Source organism: Aethalodelphis obliquidens, unplaced genomic scaffold (assembly GCF_003676395.1).
Source record: "Aethalodelphis obliquidens isolate GAN/ISIS:26980383/991018 unplaced genomic scaffold, ASM367639v1 scaffold26, whole genome shotgun sequence".
Taxonomy (NCBI): Eukaryota; Metazoa; Chordata; class Mammalia; order Artiodactyla; family Delphinidae; genus Aethalodelphis; species Aethalodelphis obliquidens.
Genome location: NW_020837970.1, coordinates 5072657 through 5099429, shown reverse-complemented (window position 1 = coordinate 5099429; position 26773 = coordinate 5072657). Strand labels below are relative to the sequence as shown.

At 44.6% G+C, this 26773-nt stretch overlaps 1 protein-coding gene and 1 long non-coding RNA gene across 8 annotated transcripts in view; one reads left to right on the top strand and one right to left on the bottom strand.

The window, feature by feature from the left end:
- Positions 1 to 26773, bottom strand: part of MYZAP (myocardial zonula adherens protein) — a 117293-nt gene that overhangs the window by 51948 nt on the left and 38572 nt on the right. For all 6 annotated transcript variants that reach the window (XM_027123136.1, XM_027123134.1, XM_027123135.1 and 3 more), the window contains 8 exons: positions 24511 to 24666; positions 21331 to 21423; positions 16145 to 16258; positions 12319 to 12471; positions 8288 to 8413; positions 7180 to 7308; positions 2756 to 2835; positions 972 to 1077 (listed from right to left, as the gene is read on the bottom strand). In XM_027123136.1, coding sequence (XP_026978937.1) covers positions 972 to 1077; positions 2756 to 2835; positions 7180 to 7308; positions 8288 to 8413; positions 12319 to 12471; positions 16145 to 16258; positions 21331 to 21423; positions 24511 to 24636 — 927 coding nt within the window. In that variant the 5' untranslated portion in view covers positions 24637 to 24666. The remainder of the gene's footprint in view (positions 1 to 971; positions 1078 to 2755; positions 2836 to 7179; positions 7309 to 8287; positions 8414 to 12318; positions 12472 to 16144; positions 16259 to 21330; positions 21424 to 24510; positions 24667 to 26773) is intronic.
- LOC113629052 (uncharacterized) lies at positions 112 to 16156 on the top strand. Of its 2 annotated transcripts, none has more exons than XR_003436361.1 (3): positions 112 to 335; positions 12382 to 12451; positions 13316 to 16156. It is a non-coding gene; the product is annotated as an uncharacterized LOC113629052 (long non-coding RNA). The 2 variants fall into 2 exon arrangements; XR_003436362.1 differs by lacking the exon at positions 13316 to 16156 and adding an exon at positions 13061 to 13306.

Here is a 26773-nt window from a genome sequence, read left to right as displayed (position 1 = left end):
TTAATCCTCTATTTGTCTATCATATGTGTAAATTATTTATTAGAAGTAGATATACTTTTAATTTTAATAATACACTAACAGATAAATTTTCAGAGTTGTGCTTAATATAAATTTTTTTTCCAGTTTTTCCACTGCCAACCAAATGTTTAATTAAATTGAAACCTTTTCTTTGCAAGTTAGAGAATTAGTCCCTAGGGAATACTTATCACCTTGTTAGTACCAACTGTTCTTATTTCCATCTGATTTTTTAATCGAGCAAGAAAAATACACTAATATGTGATGAGCTGTACACAGCATGGACTTTCTCCTATGCAGCATCACCAGGAGAGAGACAGGTACAGTGACACAAGTTAAAAGAAACTCTTTTCCTCTTAGAGAAACATAAAAGTTCAACTTACCTGTTTTTTCATTTAGAAAAACAGGACAGTAAACTATGTCCAGCATACAGTAAGCCTAAAACTCGCTTTCACGTTACACAGACAGCTAAGGAGAAAAAGGATAGTAGAAAAGAGAAAAAACGAAGAAGAAGGGACAGACAGGGAAAGGGAATGACAGAGACACACCAGACGTGGAGAAAGGACAAGAGCAGAAGCAGGGGACAGGCAGGCAGGTCCCGGGGTGCAGAGGCCTGAGCTGAAGTGAACTGTTCTTGTCACACCCTTTGGTCCCTGAGCTGCAGGCACCCATAAAGGGTACTGCTGTCCTGTGTAGGTGAGTGAGCTTATGAACCGCACCTTCCAGCTTTCTTAACTGTAACCCTTTCATCTGGGGACGGCCCTCTTTTAGAGGGATCATCACCAGTCCACAGGGGACATATGAGGACCTTCTCCTCTGGGCCAAGATGGCAGTAGCCTGAGCTAGTTCACTGTGAGCCACAGAAGATGGAGCTGAGAGTCGTATCTGGCTCTAGGGCTGAAGTGTTCCCACCACAGGAAGCAATCCCGGGCCCAAGCCCTTTCACAGGGGCTTACCTCCTCAACCATCTGCTTGACTTTCTTCTGCTGGCAATGCACCATGTCATCTAGGTGTCGGATCCGCTCCCGGAGGCTGGCCGATGCCTCCTCCAGCCGCTGATACCTAATACAAACAGAAGAAAGAGCAAGTGAATCCTCAAGCAAAGCAACAAGGGCAGCACCCAGAGTCACCGCTTGAAGGGAATATTGCCCAGAACAAGATGCACTCTTCCTACTTTGTGTGTATCCTAGTTTATTAACTACCAATCGACCACCCCACTGTAGAAGGAAGATAGGACCATTTTTCAAGTTCCCACTTGCAAGTTTTATCCTGTATAAGGACAGTTACTACACTTTCCAGGGGCTGAGAGAGAATTTTTTTGCACCACTTACAGATATGAGAGGCTTTTTCTTTTTGGGTTAATACAGCATTGGCACATCCAGTAATTACCACAATTAGGAAAACAGAGAAGGAGAAGAATCTAGCAACACAACAAAATATCTGAAATCAAGTGGCAGAGTCCTGGAAAGTCAGGAATTACAGTTGTTCCATACATCATTTATTTTGAGAAAATGGGAAAGATGCTGCAAGACCCTCTCTCCATCAAAACAGAGCAGACCACCTCATAAAACATTTCATACTTTAAAAAAAAAAAGCACAAATTATCCTCAGACTTTACTTGGTTCAAATAAACCAAAGGAACCAGCAGATGGACTCTACAGTCCTTTGGGGCCCCTGGACTGGAGCACGGACGAAGAGTCTGGTGGTCTGCTTACCACTTCCCATCTCTGCCAGGTCCCTCCTCAGCACTATGTTAAAGACTAGGGAAGATCCCTATAACTCTGCAAACTCTGAAGTTGCACAAGAGGAAGGAGGACAGGTATCTTTTCAGCACATACTATGTGGCAGGCAGTACACCCAGCAGTTCCCTCACAGTAATACCCCAATGAGATGGGCACTCTTCACATCATTACAACTCTCCCCACTTGAAAACAGAATTCCCATTTTACAGAGAAGCAAAGAATCTCAGGGTTGTTAAGTAACTTGCTCAAATGCTCAAAGCATCCCAACCTTGTTTTCCTTCACTAGAGGGCCGTGCGTGGCCTCGCTGCCTTCTGGTTTCCAGAAGAGGCCGTGGACTGCTCCTGCATTTCCCATGCAGGGCTTTATACACTCATAGCCAGAGGACAAGGCAAGGTTTCATTGAGGAATGTTTGGACACAAAGACATTGTAAAATTAAGTTTCCATGGCAATGGTATTAGTCACTCTTGAGTTTTCTCAACAACCAGGTGCATCCTGTGGAGCTCAAGGTTATGGAGAACATTTATAGACTGAACTCTGGTACTTGTGACAGGCTTTGACGTGTTCCACTGCACTAACAACCAGCCCTGGGTTGTAAGATGTGGCTGGAAGCTCCACGTTGGAAGCTCCCAGTCCAATGTTTTGCATGTATCAGTCTGCAATGGGTGATGACCAAACGAATGACAATGCAAGGACCAAGTGAGCCCACAAAAACACAGCATGTCCGCCATCTAAATCCATTACAAGGTAAAGGGCAGGGCTTCCCTGGTGGCGCAGTGGTTGGGGGTCCGCCTGCCGACGCGGGGGACACGGGTTCGTGCCCCGGTCCAGGAGGATCCCGCGTGCCGCAGAGCGGCTGGGCCCGTGGGCCGTGGCCGCTGGGCCTGCGCGTCTGAAGCCTGTGCTCCGCAGCGGGAGGGGCCGCAGCAGTGAGAGGCCCGCATACCGCAAAAAATAAAAATTAAAAAAAATAAAAAGATAAAGGGCATTACATCTTACCTTTCTTTGTCAGAATTGGTAATTTCCGTTGACAATTCTGTTTCACGCTCCAGGAGCTGGAGTTGAAGTTGATGGCGTTCCTAAAACAGACAGACACTAATATTTAATCTATGGATCCCAAGTTGGCTGGAGAATGTACAGCAAGCAACTCCAGCACTAGTGAATTCAAGTCTATGTGACACCCATGGGTTTTATACACCCACTTGCCAGGGTCCAAACAAAGCTCAAAACGTCAAATTTACTGGTGTGTATTTACAGATGAATATCCTGGATAAAGCCATTCGAGATTTTTTTTTTTTTTTTTTTGCGGTACGCGGGCCTCTCACTGTTGTGGCCTCTCCCGTTGCAGAGCACAGGCTCCGGACGCGCAGGCTCAGCGGCCATGGCTCACGGGCCCAGCCGCTCCGCGGCATGTGGGATCTTCCTGGACCGGGGCACGAACCTGTCCCCTGCATCGGCAGGCGGACTCTCAACCACTGCGCCACCAGGGAAGCCCCAAGATTGATTTATTTATTTTTTAAAGCATTTCGTCAGCCCAGGCTCAGATGTCTTGTGAAAATTTATGGTTCTAAATAATGTTAATCAATACTCTAAATCAGTGGCCTGTGATACTACAAATTTCTTGGGATTATTTTCTGAATCATCAAGAGGGTCTGGAATCCTGTAATATCCTATAAGTTAACTGGGATGGTGTGTACACGGGTGTGTTCACTTGTAAAACTACATTGTGAAAATCAGAGTAACAGTCCCCCAACGGTGTCCACATCCTAATCCCTGAAATTTGTGAATATGTTGCCTTACATGGATAAAGGAACTTTGCAGCCGTGATTAAGTTAATGGTCTTGAAAATGGGGAGGTTATCCTGGATTATCTAGTTGGGCTCGTATTAGAAGGAAGAAGTAGGGTTAGAGTCAGAAACAGACAAAGACTAGGAGATGCTACAATGCTGGCTTTGAAGCTGGGGGATGGGGCCATGAGCCAAGGAATATAGTCAGTCTCTAGAAGGGAACAAAGGCTAGGAAATGGATTCTCCTCTAGAGCTCCCAAAAGGAAGCCAGCCCTGCCAACACCTTGATTTTAGGACTTCTGACCTCCAGAACTAAAAACGATAAATCCATGATGCTTTAGGCCTCTAACTGTGGTAAACTGTTACAGTTTCAATAGGAAACCAATTCATGTATCAAGCTGTGCACTTAAGATTTGTACACTTTGCTGTGTGTGTGTGTGTGTGTATATATATATATAAATTTAGAAGTTTACCTAAAATAAGTAATATAAGGGACTTCCCTGGTGGTCCAGAGGTTAAGAATCCGCCTTCCAATGCATGGGATGCAGGTTCGATCCCTGGTCGGAGAACTAAAATCCCACATGCTGCGGGGCAACTAAGCCCGCGTGCTCTACTGCCCATGTGCCACAACTAGAGAGAAGCCGGCGCCCTGCAACAAAAGATCCCGCACGCTGCAATGAATATCCCGCGTGCCGCAACTAAGACCCAATGCAGCCAAACACACAAATTTTTTTTTAAAAAAGTAATATAAAATCTGGACACATTTCTTTGAACAAAGTGGAAAATATTAATAAAAATGTAGTGCCCACCACAACCAAAATTGCCCTAGAAATGTTACAGATGGGAGTATAATAAATTTCCTTACAATGAAGTTTATCAAATTCTGCTCATTAATTGGGAGGAGACTATTCTACTTTAGGTCCTTCTCTAAGTATGGCCGTGCCTCATCTTTAACCTCAGACGTTCTCCCCAACAAGCTCTGGCTACTTATACACATTCCAAACGTCTTTTCCACCAAATACTCAAAGCAGATCCTTGAAACTGTAGCCCCCTCAACTTCTGAAGCTGTAAGCAGTGGCAGACCAAGGGTAGACCAGAGCTGGGGAGCAGTACACCATGGGAGGAAGGGTGTGTTATCATCGATGTCCTTAGAATAATGAAGGAAGACCAAATTTTCAGTGGGGTTTTATTACTGCTTTCAAATCTCTACAGCGAATGCACATTCTTACTGTCCCCACGGGTTCTGCCACTGGCTGGAAGTTTACATTAGCCCTGAAATAATGATGACACTTTAACAAGCGAGCTTTCCCTCAGACTCCCCGGAAAGCTGTCTTAAAGTAGGGCAAGGCCTGACTTACAGCATACTTTAAAATTCGATTTTTTTCTAAATTGAGGCACAACAAATCTTGAGTATTGCACAATCAATACATTTGTATACACATTACCTGGTGAAACCACCACTGAGATCAAGGCATAGAATATTATCTATTCTACAGAAGGGTCTCTGATAGAACACACTCCTTACAAGACGTCTACCGATCAGGAAAAAAAGGTGTTTGGGACGCAATGCTGAGAACGGTAAACTAAGGGATACAGCACAGAAGCCATTCAAAAGGACATGGTTTGTCCTCAAGAAAAATCCAAAAATAGGTGAGAACAGGAATACAAACTCTGTGGGCATGCTGTTCACATCCTGTGTGACAGAGATTTGGCCCAGTTCCTGCTGTCCCAGATTTATCCCTGAAGGGGGAAAAACAGTAAATGGGTAATCTAATCTTCGCTAAATAAAGCAAGCATTTTGCTAGCTTAAATGGGAAAGATTAAGAGGAAGGACAATAGATTTTCAATCACTAAAGAAAAAGCCAAGAGGATGTGGGGAACATTTTGTGTCACACAAACGCTGGCAGGGACGGCCGGCCTTACCAACACCAGCCTGGCCCCCAGCCATATGGCCCTCACCCGGGCTGCACGTGCACATCAGTGGGAAAAAGCTAGGAACTTTCAGAATCGCAAGGGTATAAAGACACTCAGCTGTAGAACAGGTCCAGCTGAAAAAGAAGCTGACACCAGGGGCAGACATTTATGCAAGTAACATAAAAATCAGAGCCACACATTGGTGAGCCCCGACTTTATACATGCCAGGCACCGCGCTGAGCACTTGGCACGGATTTTTCTCGTGTACTCCCCACAGAAGGCCTAAGAATAAGAATGACTATTGTCAGCATTTTCCAGAAGAGGAAACTGAATTTGGAAAAGTCAAGTAACTGCCCACAATGAGAAAGAGAGGCAAGACTCAAACCCTAGGTCTGTCTGATCCTAAAACCCATGTTCTTAACCAGTACACGGACAGTCTGTCTGTACATCTCCCCGTGCTGCCCGCTCACCTGGCTTCTGCTTGCTGCAGGACAATCTGTCACCCAGGGGGAGTGTGTGCTTTAACCAGCACCGCCTGCTGTTGTAGGAGAGTGGGGATGTGGGAGATAGCTCCCCCACGTTCTAGAAAATGCCCTCGTTGCCCAATCATTATGACCGCCACCTCCAGCCAATGCTGACGTTAGCCCTAACTATGCCACTTACCCGTTCTTCAATACTACATGGGATTCTGCTTTCCCAGAGGGTGGAGGCGAAATTGTAGTTGACTCTCTATTTGCCCAAGTCCCTCCCCAAAAAAGATGTTACCCAAAACAGGAGCCCCCCACCAGCCCCGAAGCTCCACAGTATTGCATTTAAGGCTGTTCCCAAGCTGGTTACGCCTCCCTTGACAGGGGACGGTGGAGGGAATCGTGCCGCAGACACCACGGCGCGGCCCTCTTCTCAGAATCACCCGGGAGCCCAGCTGTTGACCCTGCTCACACTGTCACTCCCCCTCCCGCCATCGTCAGCCTGGGATTCTCAGCATCCAGCGTGAGTTACGGGATGTTGATGGGTGAGGTCTTGGCCAGTCAGGGCTGTTCTGCAAACCCATGCCACGAGAGAGCCACTTTCCAGGAAGCAGCCACAGCCCTAGCCTTCAACTACCCCCCTCCCCCAGCAGCGAGCCGTCACCTGCTAAAGGTCACCCGCCCTTTCTCTTTTTTCTCTTTCCTCTCTCCCACCCCTCCTTCCCGTTTCTCCACTTCCTGCCTAATTTCCAGGCTCCCTCTTCCCTTCCTCTAGACTGGCTCATTATCCGGGCAGAGCTCCTGCCTTCTGCAGGCCTCCCCCACAAACCCACAGAGAAAGGCAGTGTCCCCCACTCCGACACAGAGTGTCAGAGAAAAGCCAACCCGTCAGACCCAGGCAGGGCTTGGGGTGTCGCTGTAACGTCGAAATAGGGCTTGCCGGCTCAACAAGTAATCTAAGTTCATGCTTGGGGCCCCAGCAAAGCAAGGCTGCTAAAATATTAGTTTCTGTGAATAATTTTGTACGTAATGTTTTTTGAAGCATCAAAATTTTCACCATGGGAAAAATTAGAACCTTGTGGGACTTCCTTATACTTTCTTCTACAGTTTTCTCTTTGGTTTTTTCAACTCACAAATTGCAGAGACGAGACGATCAAGTGGTGAGGGCTTCTCATACTTTGGGGCAGGCCTGCAGGGGAACTGCTGCACCGCAAGGGAGGCTGGGTGAGGGGGCCCCGGGCCCCAAGCTGTGTTACCTTCTCCATGCGCTCAATCAGCCTGTCCAGCTCCCCGATCCTCTGGTCTTTCTCCTCTAGGCTGATCTCTGCCACTTGCATCTTTTTATTGGCTTCTTCAATGGCTTTCAGAAAACTATTGGTTTCTTCCTGCAAAAGAAATGCACTCTCCTCAGCAGAGCGTGGAGGAGCCTCCAATCAGGGTCCGAACAGCTCAGGCCTGGCTAAATCATCATGTCTCTGTAAAAGCATGACCTGGGGGCCTAGAAGTGTCTCACAGATCATGAACTCAAATCCCATGATTCTGGTTCTCACCCGTGAATAAAGACACATTGCATGGATTTTTAATGGGCCTACTTATTTTTTCTCCTTTTTTTCCCCTTGACTCTTTATGTCTAAAAAGAGCCTACAAATGTTATTTATCCCCTGACTAGGTGCTCAGAGTGTCACACAACCTAAACGGAATTAGGGCTGGATCTGGAATTGAATGCAGGATGCCCAGATCTTTCTCGCATATTGCAAACCACCAACTCAGTCAATCAGTCAGCACATGTATTAAGCCTGTGAGGACACAAGATGAGGCAGAATGGAGTCCCTGCCTTCAAGGAATTTATGCTCTTTTAGAGAAGCCAAGATGCGAGATATACAGCTCAGCTCCAATAAGAGGGACAAGAGAATTCCATGGCAAAGAGCAGAGAAAGTGTGGGTTTCCCAAGGACAGAGGACACTTGCAGGTGTGTGACTGGGAACGACTTCATTCGTGGAGATGCTGGCATCTTCGGGGCTTTCAGGGAGCGTAGGTAGGATCGAGGACGGGCAAGGAAGAGCAAATGGAGTGAGAAAGGGCGTGGCTGCAGGTAAGCCCAGTATCTGCTCGGATGCTGGCAAACGGTCAGACCAGCTAGAGAAAGTGGTGATTGAGGACTATTCCAAGCAGGGAAGGTGGTGAGTAGAGGGAGGGAGGGAGAAGGGAGAGCAGTGAATCGGCAAATAATAAATTCCTTGACCCGTCACCCACGTTAGAGTCCACTAACTCACCTCTAAGCACAAACCCTACCATGTAAAGCTCACCAACAATAATGCACCCCAAACTCTCTGCTATCCCATCAGCAGGTAGCACATAACACACCAGGAGCGCCTCTCTCTCAGCACTGTGCCTCTGCTGCTCTTCGTGCAGCCTTTCTTCGTACTGGCTGTACAGCTTCCTGGTCATCTCTCTCATCACCTCTGCGTTGGCTTCTTGGGAGGATTCCACCTGCAGAGAGACTCAGTTCAGAGCTACAACTCTGGTGGGCTCAGGGGGAATCCACACCTTTCACTCTGTAGGTATCAAGTGTGGACTCACAGGGGCGTGGACCCATGCCCCAGGGCTCTGCAGGAGACAGAGGCAGCAGGAACTAACGGGGAAAGAGGTAGAAGGAAGAAGGAAAAGGGGTGAGCAGGTGCAGAGAAAATTAAAGTGGCCCCTTACACTAATTTACTTGATATTATCTGGAAGAGGTGCTCCACAGGAGTGAATTTTTCAAAGGGCAGAAACGTACCTCTCTAAGTGTCAACCTTGCCCCCCAAATTTAGCCATTTTTAAACTGAATTCTCTAAAATGTATCATGCTCCACTGTCTTATTTACCTCTTTCTTCAATGACTCTTCCTATCTAATGTTCTTTTGCTCCCGAAATTTTATTTATTTATTTTTTTTTTTTTGCGGTACGCAGGCCTCTCACTGCTGTGGCCTCTCCCGCTGCGGAGCACAGGCTCCGGACGCGCAGGCTCAGCGGCCATGGCTCATGGGTCCAGCCACTCCGCGGCACGTGGGATCTTCCCGGACCGGGGCACGAACCCGTGTCCCCTGCATCGGCAGGCGGAATCTCAACCGCTGCGCCGCCAGGGAAGCCCTATCATCTTTTATTCTATCAGTTTTAACAAACCTTTTTCTCTAGTTAATACATCCACACTCTGATTGGCCTCAGAAAGATATGCTTTTTAAATTCTTCAGTATTCTACTGTAGGCTGAAAATAAGACCACTACGTTATTAGAGTTGGGTCAGAGCCCTACAAAATTAAAAAGTAAAAAGGTTTGCTATAGGAGGAAGGAGGGAGTTAAAGAGAAAAGAGGAGATTACAGATATTGATGTTCTATTTCTTTGTTTTGTAGATTTAACTTTGAAACCAAGTAAATAATTTATCTGTTATAAATATTAAAATTTAAACAATTATCTACCAAGATCATTCACTAGGACAAGAACAGACCTTTCAACAAATGGTGCTGGGATGATCGGATCTGTCACATACAAAAAAATGAGGTTAGGGCTTCCCTGGTGGCGCAGTGGTTGGGAGTCCGCCTGCCGATGCAGGGGACACGGGTTCGTGCCCTGGTCCAGGAAGATCCCACATGCCGCGGAGCGGCTGGGCCCATAAGCCATGGCCGCTGAGCCAGCATGTCCGGAGCCTGTGCTCCGCAACGAGAGAGGCCACGACAGTGAGAGGCCCACATAACGCAAAAAAAAAAAAACAAACAAAAAAAAAAACAAAAAAAACAAAAAAAAAATGAGGTTGGATCCCTAATACACCATATACAAAAATTAACTCCAAATGGATTAAAGGCTTAAATGTGAAAGCCAAAACTATAAAACTCTTAGAAGAAAACCATAAGGCAAATCTTTGTGACCTTTGATTAAAATTAGATATGACACCAAAAGCATAACTGATGAAAAAGAGATAAATAAGACTTCATCAATATTCAATATTAAAAACTCCTGTGCTTCAAAAGATAGCATCAAGAAATTGAAAAGATAACACCCAGAGTGGGGGGAAATATCTGTAAATTATTGATCTAATAACTTGTATCTGGAATATATGAAGAATTTTTACAACTCAATAATAAAATATAAATAACCCAATTTTAAAATGGGCAAAGGATCTGATAGACACTCCAGAGAAGATAACCAAATGACCACTAAGCACAAGAAATGATGCTTAACATCATTAGTTATCAGGGAAATGCAAAATTACAATGAGCTTCACACCTACGAGAATGACAATAAAAGAGAGTAACCAGTGTTGGCAAGGATGGGGAGAAACTGGAATCCTCTTACATGGCTGGTAGGAATGTAAAATGGTGCAGGCCACGCACTCTATGTTACCTTTCATATTGGTTGACTTTTCTCCCCAGGTGCATACATTACTTTAAGACATTTTTTAAGTCAGAAAAGCAGGAAGGCCTTTGAAGAGAAGCTGCCCGCATGGAGTTGAAGCCGTCCCATTAGCTGCACTGGCCCATCAGGCTCTAGGAAACACTTAAGCTCATATAAGAAATCTGGACTCATCCTTTCCATACCTTTGTGCTTTTCCAAGTGTTGTGTTTGGAAACATTCCCATCTGGTTTGGGGGACCTTAGCTGGGGGCTCCTGGGGGCTTGCACAGGAGATGAGAAAAAGTAGAGGCGTGGGCAAGCAGGCTTATGTTGGGAGTGGCTGGTGTTTCCTTTCTTCCCTGGCCCTGCCCCCCCCCGTGAACTTCAGGCCATTGATTTTATGCCTCTGAAGGTTTGTTTGCGTCCCTTCCTTCCAGCTTACTGCTTGTTTAAGACAGCTGAGTTAGCTGGGCAAGTGACCTCTGGATAAGTAAGGTGTACTACAACCCGGCTAGGCTACATGACGTTTACTCCAAAGACTGGACAAAAGTCTCTCTCGATGCCCTCTCAATCTCCCCTCTCATCTCTAGGCAAGTTTTGGTACCAAGAAACCACAAAACGGGAAATCCCGAAGAGAGGTTATCATTAGCTGAAAGAGACCCAGCGTGTCCTGCACCCTATCTCCACTTCTAGAATGGGCTCTGTCCCTCACGTCCTGTTTACGCTGCATCCAGGTCACATGAAATACTCTGAGTCCTGTAATTTGGGGGTTGTGGGGTTGGGTAAAGCAAAGCATTAGTCTCTACAACAGGCAATTGCGGACTGGATTTAGAGGTTTGGTCTCCCTGACACCACAGCACCTCTGGAACAGACATGGATGAAGAGCACAGGTGCAGAGAGTAGATACTCAGTACGTATTTGTGGAATGAATGACTGCATAGAGATCCGACATTGAGGAAGAGACTCCAGTCATTTCAGAATTTTTCAGCAACAAAAGCCTTTTTTTCCCAAGTACCTCTTACGCAGAAATACAATATATGAAAAAGTAGAAGAGCCTCCCTGTTTGAAGTGAAAGCAAGGAGGAGCTGATCGACTGGGTAGCTCTCTGGTCCCTCCCCCTTCCCAGGTGGTGGTGTTTGGCCAAGTGGGTGGTGACGGCACAGCCTGTGGGGCGGCCATCACAGAGGCTACACAGTATGGTGGCCTGTACTCCCCATCAGCTGTTCCTGAGGCAGTCCATAGGTGGGGGACCACGTGGCCCAGTTTGTTCCCCTAACTAAATTCTTAATAGCACCTCCTCTCACTCCTGAACATACTCTGGTTTGAGCAATAAATCACATGGGACACTACCCATAACACGCTCTCCCCTAGAATAGACTAAGGCTGTGTCGAACACAATCTGAAAAGCACAGGCTTAAATAAAAACAAATTCATTCGGGAAATAATTTGTTGCGTGACTTCTGTGGGCCATTCGTGGGTCGGTTCCTGGAAGTTTCAAAGCTGGAAGGAGCACTAACATCTCCAGGGCCTTAGAAGCTGAGCTGAGGAATAAGAACGACCTGGGGTGCAGGAGGGACACTGCCCAGAGTCCTTGGTCACCCACCCATTTTCTTCCTAGCGGACCTTCAGCTCTTCATTGTCAAACCAGACAATGAGGCCTTAGAACCTCAGAGGGAATCTAAACAGTGAAGCTTCTGAAGTCCCGGACCTGTGGGCAGCCCAAGTGTCCTCTCAGTACATAAGAGCAGTGCCACGATGAGGTCTCAGTAGCCCTTGAGGCCACTGGGACCAAGGCAGGAGAGCCCAATAGGGGTATATACAGGGTACCCCCAATCTGCACTGGCAGCTGTGAACACAGAAACCCCCTCAGTCCCTTCAAGTCAAATCCTGTGGGGTTGGCCACAAAAAGGGTGCGGAAGCCCAACAGAGAAGAGAAGAGAGAAAGGGAAATGGGAGAGTTGGCGATGGGAGAAGAGAGAAAAGAAGAAGAGAGAAAGGTTAGCAGGAAATCTACATTCCTGTACTTTACCTTCATTTTCAGCAGCTGGTTTTCAACCTGTGCTACCTCTAACTGCCTCTGCTTTTCCCGCAGCTTGTCCATGGAGGCTTCATACGTCTGCTGCAGATTTCTGATTTGAGCCTTAATGTTGCTATTCTCCAAGGTAACATCCACAAGGGTTTTCTGTCAGGATGAAAATAAAAACCAGATCTAGCGGTGTGAGGAAACATGGCCAGAGTCATACACCGGGACATCCCTTTGTCATTAACGGCTGAGGGAGACATCGGCCCACAGGAGCTGCAAGCCTGGGACCCTGGTGTTAGAGCGCCCTGGTGGTCAGGAGGGCTGCCGCCCTGTACCTGGGTGGGCCAGCCAGCTTTCCCCCGTAACATGCCATGGCTGCTGCTAACACCGCTTGCCACTGCTTAGGATGGATGGAAATGGATTAAAACACTTTTCCAAGGAAAAATGTTCGTAATACGTCATTTCACGTGGAAAAAAATTGGGTTTGAAAACAGTAGGTACAGAAGAATCCCATTCTGAAAAAAATAATGCATGAGCATCTGTCCAAATGTATTCAAGCCTAGAAAAAAGAAAAAAAACTAGAAGGAGTCACCAAAATCCAAATAATGATTTTCACTATGGGATAGGATTATAGATGGTATTAATTTTCTTCTTCGTATCTTCTATATTTTCCATATTCCCAAACTGAAATCAGAAAACAAAATACGTGTTTTATAAAATGGAGATATTCCCCTTTTTTCTTAAACAGGTTGTTTACTTCTGTACTTCTAGACGAGCTGCCAGGACAGTGACAACAGGGCTGAGGATCCTGTAATGCCTGCAAATGCTTCACCTCCCTCGCCCAGGCAGAGAAGGGTGGTGATGAAGGGAGGGGCGGGCAGGGAGCCGAGTCTGTGACTCCCACAAGTGCCTGCCAAGTGTCAGAAGCCTGTTGCTTATTGCTCCAGGCTGCCCACTGGAGCAGGAATGCTTAAATTAATATCGTTGCTATTTCATGCTTCAGGTCACTTGCTTAACTCTCCTGACAGAGAAATGGCTTCCACAACCCCAGAATTTCTACCAACGGACACAGGTTTATGGGCACCTTCTACCACCTCCTGAAGTCACCTACAACTTTATATTAGAAGATCTGGAAACTCTGGTGTTGAACACACGTCCTAATACCTGTGTCCTCTTTGTAGATGACCAGTCTCTCAAGCTCCTCCACCCCTTAGCCTCCACTTTGGAGAATAAGCCTCATGCCTAAACCTATTCAAATCAGTAGAAAGGATTGTCAATGGTGGTAAATAGATATTAAAGAAAATACAGAAGCCTCTTGAAAGTTGGAATCACAGAGCATTGGAGACGCAAGGAGCCTTAGAAACCATCTGGCCAACAACCCTCTCTCCAAGTCCCACTGGCTTTACAGAGACCGGTCTTGTGCTCAGAACCTATATCTGGACCAAGAGACCAGGGCTGTAGCCCCGGACTAGCTACACACTTTGTTCAAGTCATTTCTGTTGACCTCCGTTTGTTTATCCATAAAACAAGGGGGTTGGAGATCATCTCAATAGTGCCTTCCAGCTTTGACATTCTATAAAATCAAACCAAGGATCTGGTCTCATCAGTAATAATGAAAATGGGGTAGACTAGACGATGGAAGAAATAAGAAGGCAACTATTTTCAGACTCAGTTGAGTTTCCTGGCCATGAGATGATGTGTTTCTTTCCTCTGCTCCTCCCTCTTCCCCAGCCTCCACCCCCCTCTTTTTTTGTTTTTTTTTAAACAACAGTTTTTAATCTTTTCATTATAAGGCTCCTCTGTCTACCCTGGAATAAGAGACTAGACTGTAACTAGAAATTAGTCAGGGTCCCTGGGTTAGGGGGGACCCTGTTCTCACAGTTGACCTCTGAAGTAAATGCCTGGCATGTCAGTGGTGTGGACAAAAATGCTGCCTGCCGTGCCAGTAAACAATGACTGTTGCCCACCATCAAGTCATCAGCCACCGCAGCCCCCACGACAGTGTGCCCTGAGGGGGATTCAAGATGGAAAAAAGCAGGATACTAGCCCTAGATAGTTAAGATGCAGACCAAAGAAATAATTTCAATGAGCCCAGACTCTTACATCTTCTTATACATAGAAAAGCACTAAAAACATTAACTGAAGATGTCTGGTTTTTTTGTGATTAACGTCATCTTCTGATGTTTGGCTACATTTCTTTTAAGCGAAACTCCTATCTATCCCGGTTCCTCCCTCACCCCTTTGGAGCAGTTCATCAGAGCTGTCCGAGAGGCTGATTTCCAGGCTATAGGCCTCAGTAAGGTCCCCGAATAAAACAGAACTCTGAACTTTTAGGTTGTATGGGGTTTTTTTTTAATCAACAGTGGGGTGGCAAATCAGAAGTATGATGGGGAAGAAAACCCAGATACCAACCAGATCTGAACTCAGGTGAGATACAGCATTTCCTGGTTGGACGGTAGTGAGATGTCTGAGAGGGAAGGAAAGGGAGCCTGGGTGAGCCCCCTTGATAGCAGGAGGAAGGGAAAATAAAGGCTCCTGAATAAACCAGACCCAAAGTAGGGCTTGGCCTGAGGCCAGGGGAAAGCTGCCAGGTACTATGGGAGAGCCAGGAAAAGGGTGGGACTCAGAGGCCCCACCAGAAATGGGCCTCCCAGACAAATCCAAACACGGGGCCCACCCAGGCCCACTGCGTGACCGTGGCCTAGCTTTGCTGTTGGCACTACTGCCCGAACAGCTGTTAGTAGAGAATACTAGATCCTAAGGGAAGTGGATAATCCCAACATGAAAATTTGTTTGCTTATCTAGCGAATTATTTATAGAGAACCAGAAAGGATGTGAAATAGCTTGTGTGAACTTTCAAGAGGAAGGTAAAGAGATAAGAGTCAAATAAAGTTGGAAGGGGACAGACATTATTATTTGCACATTTGGAAACTAAAGCTAAGGGAAGCTGCTTCTGGTGAATATAATGCTTTACTCTGAACATTTTCAAGTTAATTTGCATGTTACGCGGTGGGGGGCGGGGGTCAGTCGGAAGATTAAAAATGGGCAGCATATGAGGGGTTAACTCCTAGCAAATGAAACTAATCAAGAGGAAAAACCCCCTTGACGTGTGGTGACCACACACATTTGCACAAATGTGGGATCCTGACTCTTTTGGCTTCCCTGCCTGGTACTACAAGATATTCTTTGGAAGGCACGTGATTTCTTTCAAAGCAAAATAATTTCTAGGGACTTCCCTGGCGGTCCAGTGGTTAAGACTCCGTGCTTCCAACGCAGGGGGTGCAGGTTCGATCCCTGACTGGGGAACTAAGATCCCACATGCCTCGCGGCCAAACAATAGTAACAATAATAATTTCTAAATTAGGAGAAAGTACCTAACAGCCTCTGGGAGTTACTTGTCATGAATGAACACAGATTTCCTTTGCTTAAGTCTGGCTTTCCTGTGGTTGGTGGAACTTCTCGTAACACTGGGGCTTAAGGGAGTGGGCTGATGTGCTGTTTTAGGCACTGACACTTAGAACCACTTGGGTGTCTAGTGGAACAAGTGACATCTCTAGCACTGAACTCAGTATCTAACCCCCCATTTTAATAAGCGCAAAAACAACTGCAACTCCAAGGTTGAGAGTCTCAGCTTGGAAGCATTTCCATCGGCTTCCTTCCTTCACCGTCTCCCTGGCCTGGCCTCTACTGTGGCTGTGTGTAGAGGATTGCAAATAATGAGCTGAAGACATTCTGTGACTTACTTTTCTACAAAGACACAGGGCCCACCCTTGGCTAAGCTCTCCTGCACTGGAACAGAGGAGACCCAGGCGAATCGGGAGCAGATGAATACCTGCAGGCCGATGGAGTCCGACACCAAAGCCGAGTTCATCGTATTAAAACTGTCCAGGGCTGACGACTGGGTTTGGATGTAATTCTGCTGATAATCCTGCTGAGCCTGTGAAACCTGGACAGATTGAGGAGACAGTTATACACAACCAGTGCACACACACTCATGACAACCTTCAGCTACACACAACCAGTGCACACACACTCATGACAACCTTCAGCTACACACAACCCATGCACACACACTCATGACAACCTTCAGCTACACACAACCCATGCACACACACTCATGACAACCTTCAGTTAGGCTGGAACATTCCCCTGATGGTAGCCACATCTGGGTCAGTGATATTTCAAGTACAGCTTTAAATTAAAAAGTCATCAGCTGCATGACCCAGAGAGTAGAAGGACAAGACTACTTTTCCTTCGGATACTATTCACACATTCCCCCACAGGGCTTCACTTAGTCCTCGCAACACTTTGCGGCAGCCAGAACATTCTCTTTCATACGGAGGAAACAGGATCAGAGAAGTTAAGGGATTTGTATGCAAATAGCTAGGAAGTGTAACAGCTACTTTTAGAACCTAGAATGCAGTTGAATACCTTCTTGTGCCATCTTGCCTTTTTTTTTTTTTTATTTATTTATTTGTTTTTGGCTGCGTTGGGTTTTCGTTGCTGCACGCGGGCTTGCTCTAGTTGCGGCGAGTGGGGGCCACTCTTTGTTGCGGTGCGCGGGCGTCTCATTGCAGTGGCTTCTCTTGTTGCAGAGCACGGGCTCTAGGCACGCGGGCTTCAGTAGTTGTGGCACACAGGCTTAGTTGGTCCGCGGCATGTGGGATCTTCCCGGACCAGGGCTCGAACCCGTGTCGCCTGCAATGGCAGGCGTATTCTCAACCACTGCACCACCAGGCAAGTCCCATCTTGCTTATTTCTACTCACCAAGGAAGGAATATATTTTGGGCTCAACCAGTTCTCAAGAGTTGTTTTGTGGCTGCTGCAGTTGTTGTGCTGTCTTTGTTGGACGTGTATTTAACACGTTTGAGAGAGATTCAACAGAGGCCAGTCTTAAACTAGGCCTTAAAGAAGGGCTGGATATAGAAAGGCCGGGAGAGAACTTCCCTGGCAGTCCAGTGGTTGGGACTCCACTCTCTCACTGCTGAGGGCCCGGGTTCAATCCCTGGTCGGGGAACTAAGATCCCGCGAGCCTCGTAGTGCGGCCAGAAAAAAAAAGGCTGGGAGGCAGTAGAACCAGGGGTAAGGTTTCTGGGAAGGCTCAAGGGTAGACCCCGTGTGGCCTGTGGGAGCCACAGGAAGCAGCCAGGCATGAGAGAGTGAGAGGTGCACCCTTGGGAGTGGGAGAGAGAGCTGAAACAGCAGCCCAGGCCCAGGAGGTACGTTGCTGCTCACGGTGTGTTCATACAGCAGTAAGTTAGCATCTCAACCTGGCTACAGTCCATCGTGTGGCCTGGAGGAGGAGGAGACTGAGGGTAGAGACTGAGCTCCTGGAACAGTCTAGCATGAGAAAACAGGGTGTGTAGGAGGTGGCAATGGAAAGCAAGGGGCAGAGATCTGTTTTTGCATCTATTGCAAATCCAATCCTTTGGCTTTAATTACAGTCATTAGTGTCAGTGGATGGCAGAGTGAATTTCCATAGGTATGTGAGAATTTCACAAATCTCTTCCTACGTGTCAGTGAGCATGGGCTAGGTGGATACGTTTGTATATCCCCCTCCGCTGTAATCAAGGCAGTAGGTCTTACTTAAGCAGCTAATTTCACAGACCAGACATAAACTAGACTCATACACAACTGTGGCAACTGTGCTTCTTTCCTGCAGATGTTAACTTTATTTTTTTGAATTTTATTTATTCGTTTTTTATAAGTAGGTTCTTATTAGTTATCTATTTTATACATATTAGTGTATACATGTCAATCCCAATCTCCCAATTCATCACACCATCACCCTCCCCCCTGACGCTTTCCCTCCTTGGTGTCCATACGTTTGTTCTCTACATCTGTGTCTCTATTTATGCCTTGCAAACCAGTTCATCTGTACCATTTTTCTAGATTCCACATATATGTTAATATACAATATTTTTCTCTTTCTGACTTACTTCACTCTGTATGACAGGCTCTAGGTCCATCCACGTCTCTACAAATGACCCAATTTCATTGGTTTTTATGGCTGAGTAATATTCCATTGTATATATGTACCACATCTTCTTTATCCATTCGTCTGTCGATGGGCATTTAGGTTGCTTCCATGACCTGGCTATTGTAAATAGTGCTGCAACGAACATTGGGGTGCATGTGTCTTTTTGAATTATGGTTTCCTCTGGGTATATGCCCAGTAGTGGGATGACTGGGTCATATGGTGGTTCCATTTTTTGATTGGGTTGTTTGTTTTTTTAATATTGAGCTTCATGAGCTGTTTATATATTTCAGAGATTAATCCTTTGTCCGTTGATTTGTTTGCAAATATTTCCTCTCATTCTGAGGGTTGTCTTTTTGTCTTGTTCATAGTTTCCTTTGCTGTGCAAAAGCTTTTAAGTTTCATTAGGTCCCATTTGTTTATTTTTGTTTTTATTTCCATTTCTCTAGAAGGTGGGTCAAAAAAGATCTTGCTGTGATTTATGTCAAAGAGTGTTCTTCCTATGTTTCCTTCTAAGAGTTTTATAGTGTCCAGTCTTACATTTAGGTCTTTAATCCATTTTGAGTTTATTTTTGTGTATGGTGTTAGGGAGTGTTCTAATTTCATTCTTTTACATGTAGCTGTCCAGTTTTCCCAGCACCACTTATTGAAGAGGCTGTCTTCTCTCCATTGAATATCCTTGCCTCCTTTGTCATAGATTAGTTGACCATAGGTGTGTGGGTGTATCTCTGGGCTTTCTATCCTGTGCCACTGATCTATATTTCTGTTTTCTGCAGATGTTAACTTTTATGGCAAGTATGTCACACAAAACGAATTTTTTTTCTTCAAGGTTATTAATCACAAATATTTTTTAAAATGTTTTCTCCCGTATGCGTTAGCTAGGTTAAACCAGAGGAAGCTTATTTTTTCTTTAATTTTTAGTAGGTAATACATTCATAGAGTTCAAACATTTTAAAAGTAGAAAAGGTATACACTAAAATAAATCTCCCCTTCACTCCTGTCCTATTTGCTCAATTACCACCTCGCCCACTCTGCACCTCAAGAAGGAATCACTGTTAATTACTTTCTTGATGATCCTTCTAGTAACTTTGTGTACACACACAAGACAGTCTAGATATATTTATTTTCCCCTCCTGGTTTACATAAATGGTAGCACACTACATATGATATTTTCGTATTTTCCGATGTCTTGCTTTTTTTTACCACTTACTCTATATCTTTGAAATTTTTCTGTATCTCTTTTTGAAGAGCTTATTCATTCTTTTCATTCTTTTTTTTTTTTTTTACAACTCTGTGTATTATAGAGATGGAATTTATTTTACTTTCTCCTTCTTAATGGACATGTAGGCTTCCAATCTTTTTACTATAACAAACAATGCTTAACAACTAAGTTCATATATACGTCATCTCACATATGTGAGATTTGATCCACAGAATAAATTCTTAGAAAGAAGCTTGCTGAGTCAAAGGATGTAGGCATTTGTAATTTGGGTAGATACTGCAAATTGTCCTCCCTAAGAGTAATGCAAACGACATTCTAAGCAGCAATCTTCCTGTTCCTCCACAGCACGGCTAATACAGCATCTTGTCCCACTTTTGCAGTTTTGCCAGTCTGTTAGGTGAAAATAGCATCTCAGGACCATTTTAATCTGAATTTCTCTTATTGAGAATGAGGCCAAGCATCTCGTCATACATTCAAGAGCTCTTCATCTTTCCTTTACTATAAACTATCTGTACAAATATTTCGCCTATTTTTATGAGTTGTGGCCTTTTTCCTCTTGATTCATGGGCGCTCTTTAAATACTCAGGATATTAGCCTATTATCTATAATATGAAGGCAAATCATTTTTCCCAGCTTGTCATTTGACTTTGGTGTTTTTGTCAGCACTAGTCGTCAGTTTAATGCAGTCAAAATTATCAACTTTTCCTTTTGTGATTTTGGGACTGCATGTCATAGTAAGAAACTGCCTTCCCCCCCCCCCAAGAGTATAAAAGAATTCACACATATTTTCTTCTGGCACTTGCAAGTTTCACTTTTTAGCATCTTTGATCTATTCAGAATTTACCCAGGTATAAGTCTGTCCAGGTATAAGCATATACTGACTGGTCCATTTTCCTCCCTTCATTTCAGATGCCACATTTATCATATATTGGGGTACATTTCTGGGCTTTTTCTCATTGATGTCTATTCATTTATGTGCCAGTACTATATACTGTTTTAATCACTGAGGCTTTCTCAATTTCTTGTAATATTAAGAGGGATAGTCTCCTTCATGGCCTTTTTTTCCCCAGAATTTCAACTCTTCATATTTATTTTCTGTATACCATGGAACCACCTAGCCCAGTTGTAAAAAGCAACATAAAAATCTGTTGGTATTTTTATTGGGTTATATTAAATTTGTATATTAACTTGAATGGTATTAACATCTTATGATGTTGAATCTTCCTTTCTAAGTACATGGCATATCTTTCTACTTGCCAAAGTCTACTTCCAGATACCTGGTAGTTTTTGTTGTTGTTATTTCCTCTAACTGGTTGTTTTTTGTATATTGAAACCTAACATGTGTCCATTAATCTTTTACCCTGCTGCCTTACAGAATTCTTTTATTGTTTATAGTAGTTTTTTTATTGGTTCACTTCAGCTTTCTGGGTATATTACCATACAGTTTGTAAACAGTGATAGTTTTACACCTACCTGTCCAGTTTTTAAACCTCTATAAACTGTTTATTTATTTCTCTCATGTTTAATTTATTTCTCGTTTAATTCCATTGGTTAGGGTCTCCAGTACAATGTTAAATAATAGTAGTGGTAGCCGCCTTCCTCATCTTATTCCTGATTTTGGAGGGAATGCTTTGAATGTAAAGATTACTCTCGCCACAAAAATTTTCCTGTAAATAATAAACTTAATTCTGTGATAAAATTCCCTCGGTTCATTTAAAATATGACTCCATCATAAGGAACATCATAAACTCAAATATCTTCAGGCACTAGCAACTGAGAGGGAGTTCTAAGCTCTAGCATCCCTCCACATTTTACTTACTGACAATTCCTGGGTGAGCTGTCGAATCTTCTGTCTCATTTCATCGTAGTCTCCATACATTCGCTTCCTTACATTTTCCAAAGTGGCTCTTACCTGCAGCCCACAAAGATGCTAGTTAGAGATCAAGCTATAATAATAATAATAAATGCATATTGTGATTATATATAATTATTGATAACTATTAATTATACAAATAACATGCTCTAAAGAAAGATTCGTTTACTGAAATTCACCTACCACCCTAAAAACCATATTCAGGCCAGATTTTCCCCTTTTCCTATCACATGTTTTTACAAGTAGAAAATGTTGAACAAGTTGACTTTCTAAACACATGGCTAGGAGGACCAAAAAACCAAAAAGCAAAAGCCACCTCTAATTTTCCCTATCTCTGCCCTGAACAAATATCTCTATTCCCTATCTCTGCCAAAGAACAAATAAATGTTTGGAATATGAGTCAGGAAAGTATGAGCTTAGAGAGCCCGTAAATGTGAAATTCAGTTCCTCAGTAATCACCAACGATACACAAGGCACTAAATATAAGAAAAGTCAGTTGATCCCCCAAACACCTGTTTATATAAACTCTTTCAATTTCTCTACAGTACCACTCTTCCAGAGGAGTAACGGGGCCTTAAATATATTTTCAATAAAAACAAAAAACCTAACAAATAGTCTCTGTCTTCCCCCTTCTTCTGGTGCCCCTAGGAGGATGAAGAACTCAGGGATCTTCGAATAGAACAGGAAGCCTCAAGGGAGCGCTCTCCAGAATGCTCTGGAACTTCTATCACGGGAAAGGCTCAAAGGCAGCAGTTTGGTTTGACGGGTGTGTAGGGCACAGCACGAGCGGACCTAATTTTGAAGCTGTACTTGCACAACTAGCACGTTGTTTTAAACTGACTGACTGCATGTTTATTAGGAGTGACTGGATATTGGTGGAGAGTCCAGGGCAGGAAAGAGAGGGCAAGTCAAGACACCACGCCCTCCCCAGATGAATTCTAGTAAGAAAGACTGCTTTCTTGTCATTGACTACAAACACTTTGGGGAAATGAGCCAAAAGCGCAACTTTTCATTCTGGGCAGGCAGAATGGCTCTCATCTGCGGCCCTGAGTTAGCTCTTGGGCTGCTCACCATTGGGAAGTGGGTGGAGCTGGGTGTTGCTCCCACTGGCAAATACTGCAGGAAGCCAACTAAGCCAGAGTCACCCACAAGCAAGGGAGGGCACACAAACCCATAAATACACTCAGGAATGAGGAGCGAGTGACAGGTCTGAAACCAGCTATAGAAGGTGTTTACCCGGAAATTAATTTTAAGTTGCAGATCACAGTGGCGGTTGGGAAATTCAGGTCAGTTACTCCCCTGTGACCTGGGCACCTGACAGCCTGAACCTACTATCTCATCTTGGGCAATCTGCAACTCTCCAATCTGCTTAGGAGGTTTACCTCTGAAGTGGTGCCGTGTTATTTGGGGCATTTCAGAGAGGAAAATACAGGAAACTAGGAAGGTGCAAGCTGTTCCCACCTGGGAAGATGAGGAATGGGATACTGTGAATGGTTAAAACTGATCTTTGGGGGTTGGATGACTGGGGCTCTGGTGGTCGTCACACATCTTCTGCATGTCTGTGTATGAGTAGGGCTCCTTTTCTTCATTTTCTCTGCTAAGCATGTATTGTCTCTTTTATTCCTTAAAATTATACAAGTATCCAAATCTTTTGAGACACATTAAGAAATGCACATTTATTATTTTTGATATTTGAGAAGAGATGTTCTTCTCAAAAACTCAAACAAAAGCCGACAACATGTGTTTTGTGTCTTATTCGCAAACACAACCAAATAAAATGAGGCACGAAGAACTCGTTTTGACCTGAAGGGTCCCTTCCCAGACCTCACAATCTATACATGAGAAAACTGAAGCCCAGACAGGGCAGAAGTTTGTCTGGGCCAAAGAGCCAGACCTTGAACCAAGATCCATGGGGACCCTATTGCCACGCTGCCCCTGCTTCTCACTTTCTAGTCTACAGGCCAGTGTTTTGGTGCAGCTCACTGCCTCTCTATCTAATCACTCTGGTTTGGGTCACAAAGGCACTGGTCAATCTAGGGAGACACGGGGTGGACCAAAAAGGAATGGAAATGATGGATGGATGGATGGAGGGAGGGACAGGTAGGTAAGTCGACAGATATAGATAGATAGATAAAAAAGAAATGAAAAATTTACAAGGAAATGTTCCAAAATGTTAACAACTTTTCTGGTTGGATCGTAGAATTACGGGTGATTTTCTTTTCTTCTTCATACATGTTTACATTTTCCAAAATTTCTCAATAGACCATATAGTTTAAAAGAAACGTAATATTCAGTCCCTGGTCAGGGAACTAAGATCCTGCAAGCCGTGCAGCATGGCAAAAAAAAAAAAAAAAAGTAATATTAATTACAAAAAAATTGTATTAATTGACCTGGGTTGGACAATGTCTATCGTGGTTGACTTCCCACCATCCATTTCAACCTAACTGACTGGTCTGAACCAGCAATAGTCATCCTATTCCCCTTGCCAGTGATGGATTTGGGAACGGGCATGTGACCTGGGTCCTGGCCAATGAGAAACAAGAGGAAGTCTAATGGAGAGTCTCTATAAAGTAACCAGAGATGACTGTCCTCTTTTCCTCCTCCAGACACCATCATATTTTTAGATGTTGCCATGAGCAAGAGGCTGAAGGAGAAAAGAACCAAGGGAAACTCAGAGAAGTAGAACTGGAGCTTGGAGAGGCCTGCTTAGAGCCCACCTACCCCTAGAGTTACCCCCACATGAGACAAATTCCTTTTCAGGTTGGCTTTTCCGTTACTTGCAGCAAAAAGCATCCAAATTAATACAGTTGTCCAAACTCGTACATTAGGAGTGTTCAATGTAATAAGCAAAACTACTTAAGAGCCTACTTATCATACATGGAAGAAAGAAGCCATTTGGTCTCCTGAGTATCCCCCTACTTAGTAACATCTAGAAATTCACTCTATACCTCACTGCAGAGTTACATCTGCGCTTTTCCTATTACCATGAAGATCTGTGGCCACATTTCCATCCACAATGATAACACTTAGAATTGTTTCAAAATGCCTTATTACATTCATATCCACCCTCTTACATGCTACAAGAAGTGTATAAACCAGAAAAAAAAAAATCCTTAAACAACTCACGTCTTTGATGTAGTTCATCTCTTCTTTCAGCTGATTGGTGGTCCACCCATACACCACCATTTCTTTCTGCTGGTTTTGATCTGATCTTCGTACCACACCATAGACGACACCCTGAGGGAGTTTCATGGTGGGTTCGCCATTACTCAGGTCACGATACTAAAAGAGGATAGAAAGAGAGAAAGAATAATGACTCTTTAGGCCTCGTAGAGACAGCTGTCATCGTGGGCCCACTGTATATGGTCATGCAGGTTGTACCCAGCACTAGGGGGCCTGGCAGTGGGGAGAACGGCCAGTAGAAATCCAGCCTGGTCTCTGCTTGCCAAGTCACACCTGGCGTGGGCTGAGCCTGCCTTTACCCTCGAGGAATAGCACCTTTCCCTAATTTCTACCAAAGCTCTGTTCCTTTACCTTGTAGTACATATGCCAGGCCCCATCTTCCCAGAGAAGGTGCCTTTATTTAATTCTCACAAAGGCGCTGGGCGGACTTACGCCATCCCTGATAACAAGAGTGTCTAAAATCTCGCATTCTTGGTAATACTGTTTTTCTCTTTATACCAGTTCCTCTGTATGACTTCGTCCTCATCATTAACTGTGTGGCCTGAAATGCATGAGGTTGAGATACGCAAGGGAAGAATTTTGGCAGCCATCTGGCAGCCAGATTGTCCTCTGAGGTTAGGGCTGACCCTGGAGCCAGTTCCGAGGAAAGAGGGTAGGGACACCTGTTGTGACCATTCATGAAATATTTCTGGAAAGCCAGGCAGAGGTGGCATAACTTCACCCCAAAAGAGTCTTCTGCTCCTTAACTCACTCAGTTAAAGCTCTGCTCAGTGCTAAAGTGCAAATACCTTTGGGAAGTGGGGAACATGTCCAAGTCCTAACACATCTTCACAGACTGAAGGCTCAAGAAGCAGGAGGAAGAGAAACTAAGATTTGTTGAGCATTTCTATAAGCTAGAAATGTTCCTTATACATTTAATCTTCACAACGACACCATGACATGGTGAATGTCCTCTCCACTTTATAGCTGAGAAAACTGAAGTTCAGAGAGGTTAAGTCTCTCCCTTATGGTCACACATCTAGATTCAAGCCCAATTCTGTGTGACACTAAGTACACCTTCCCACAGTGCAGGCTTTGTTACATGTAGAGGCACAGAGTAGGCCTTCACAATATGGAAGGGAAGGGACAGGAAAAACTCAAGATGAGACAGTGAGACTTCAGAGAAAAACCAGCCTACATCTAAATCTTCCTTGGGACAATACCACAGAAGGCTGAATTCCATTATGGCAACTCTGTTCTTTCACTAATTTTAAAACCACCTTTGCGGGCTTCCCTGGTGGCGCAGTGGTTGAGAGTCCACCTGCCGATGCGGGGGACACAGGTTCGTGCCCCGGTCTGGGAAGATCCCACATGCCGCGGAGCGGCTGGGCCCGTGAGCCATGGCTGCTGAGCCTGTGCGTCCGGAGCCTGTGCTCTGCAATGGGAGAGGCCACAACAGTGAGAGGCCCACGTACCCGCAGAAAAAAAAAAAAAAAAAAAAAAACACCTTTGCATAAATTCTTTCTATGCACTTGCGAAACATCTTTGACATATAAAACTATAATTTGCATTTTAAAATCATTCATTTGCAGCAGAATAGTAAGTACTTTATATTCCCATTCAGTCAAAGTTTGTAAAAGTAAAGCAAAGTTACCGGACAAATTATTAATCATTAACGACCTCTAAGGAGGGGACAGTGGGGAGGGGCAGGGATGCTGGAGGAGAGGATGACTTCAATTTTTTCTTTATACCCTTGTGTATAGTTTGTTTACAATGTGAGCTTTTTTTAAAAAAATTAAGAAAACAAAACAGCCATTGCTTCCCACTCTTCTGTTCAAACCTGTTAAGAGAGAAAATATGAGGAGTGGGACACTCTGCATTTGCTTCTGGAAAATGCTTTCACTTGAGCCCCTCATACCTGGGTCCCACGGGCACTGAGGCAACTCTTGAAGTTGGTACCTAAGTTTAGGTGAGCGGGGGGTTAAATGGCTCTCAGTGGAGTGCAAAGCTGGGATTAGATATCCCTGCTTTACTACACATTTAATTAGGAAGAGGAAAAGCTCTAATGAAACTCCCCACATACCAGGAAACAAAAGCGTGCTCTTTCTGTCACCAACTCCACCCAGTTCCTGAAAAACAAGCTGATGTCGGCAGGTGGACTGGCTTACAGGAAAATGCTCAGGTGGCCGGATACAGAGGACTCTGCCTCCCTGCCCACGCAGGGAGA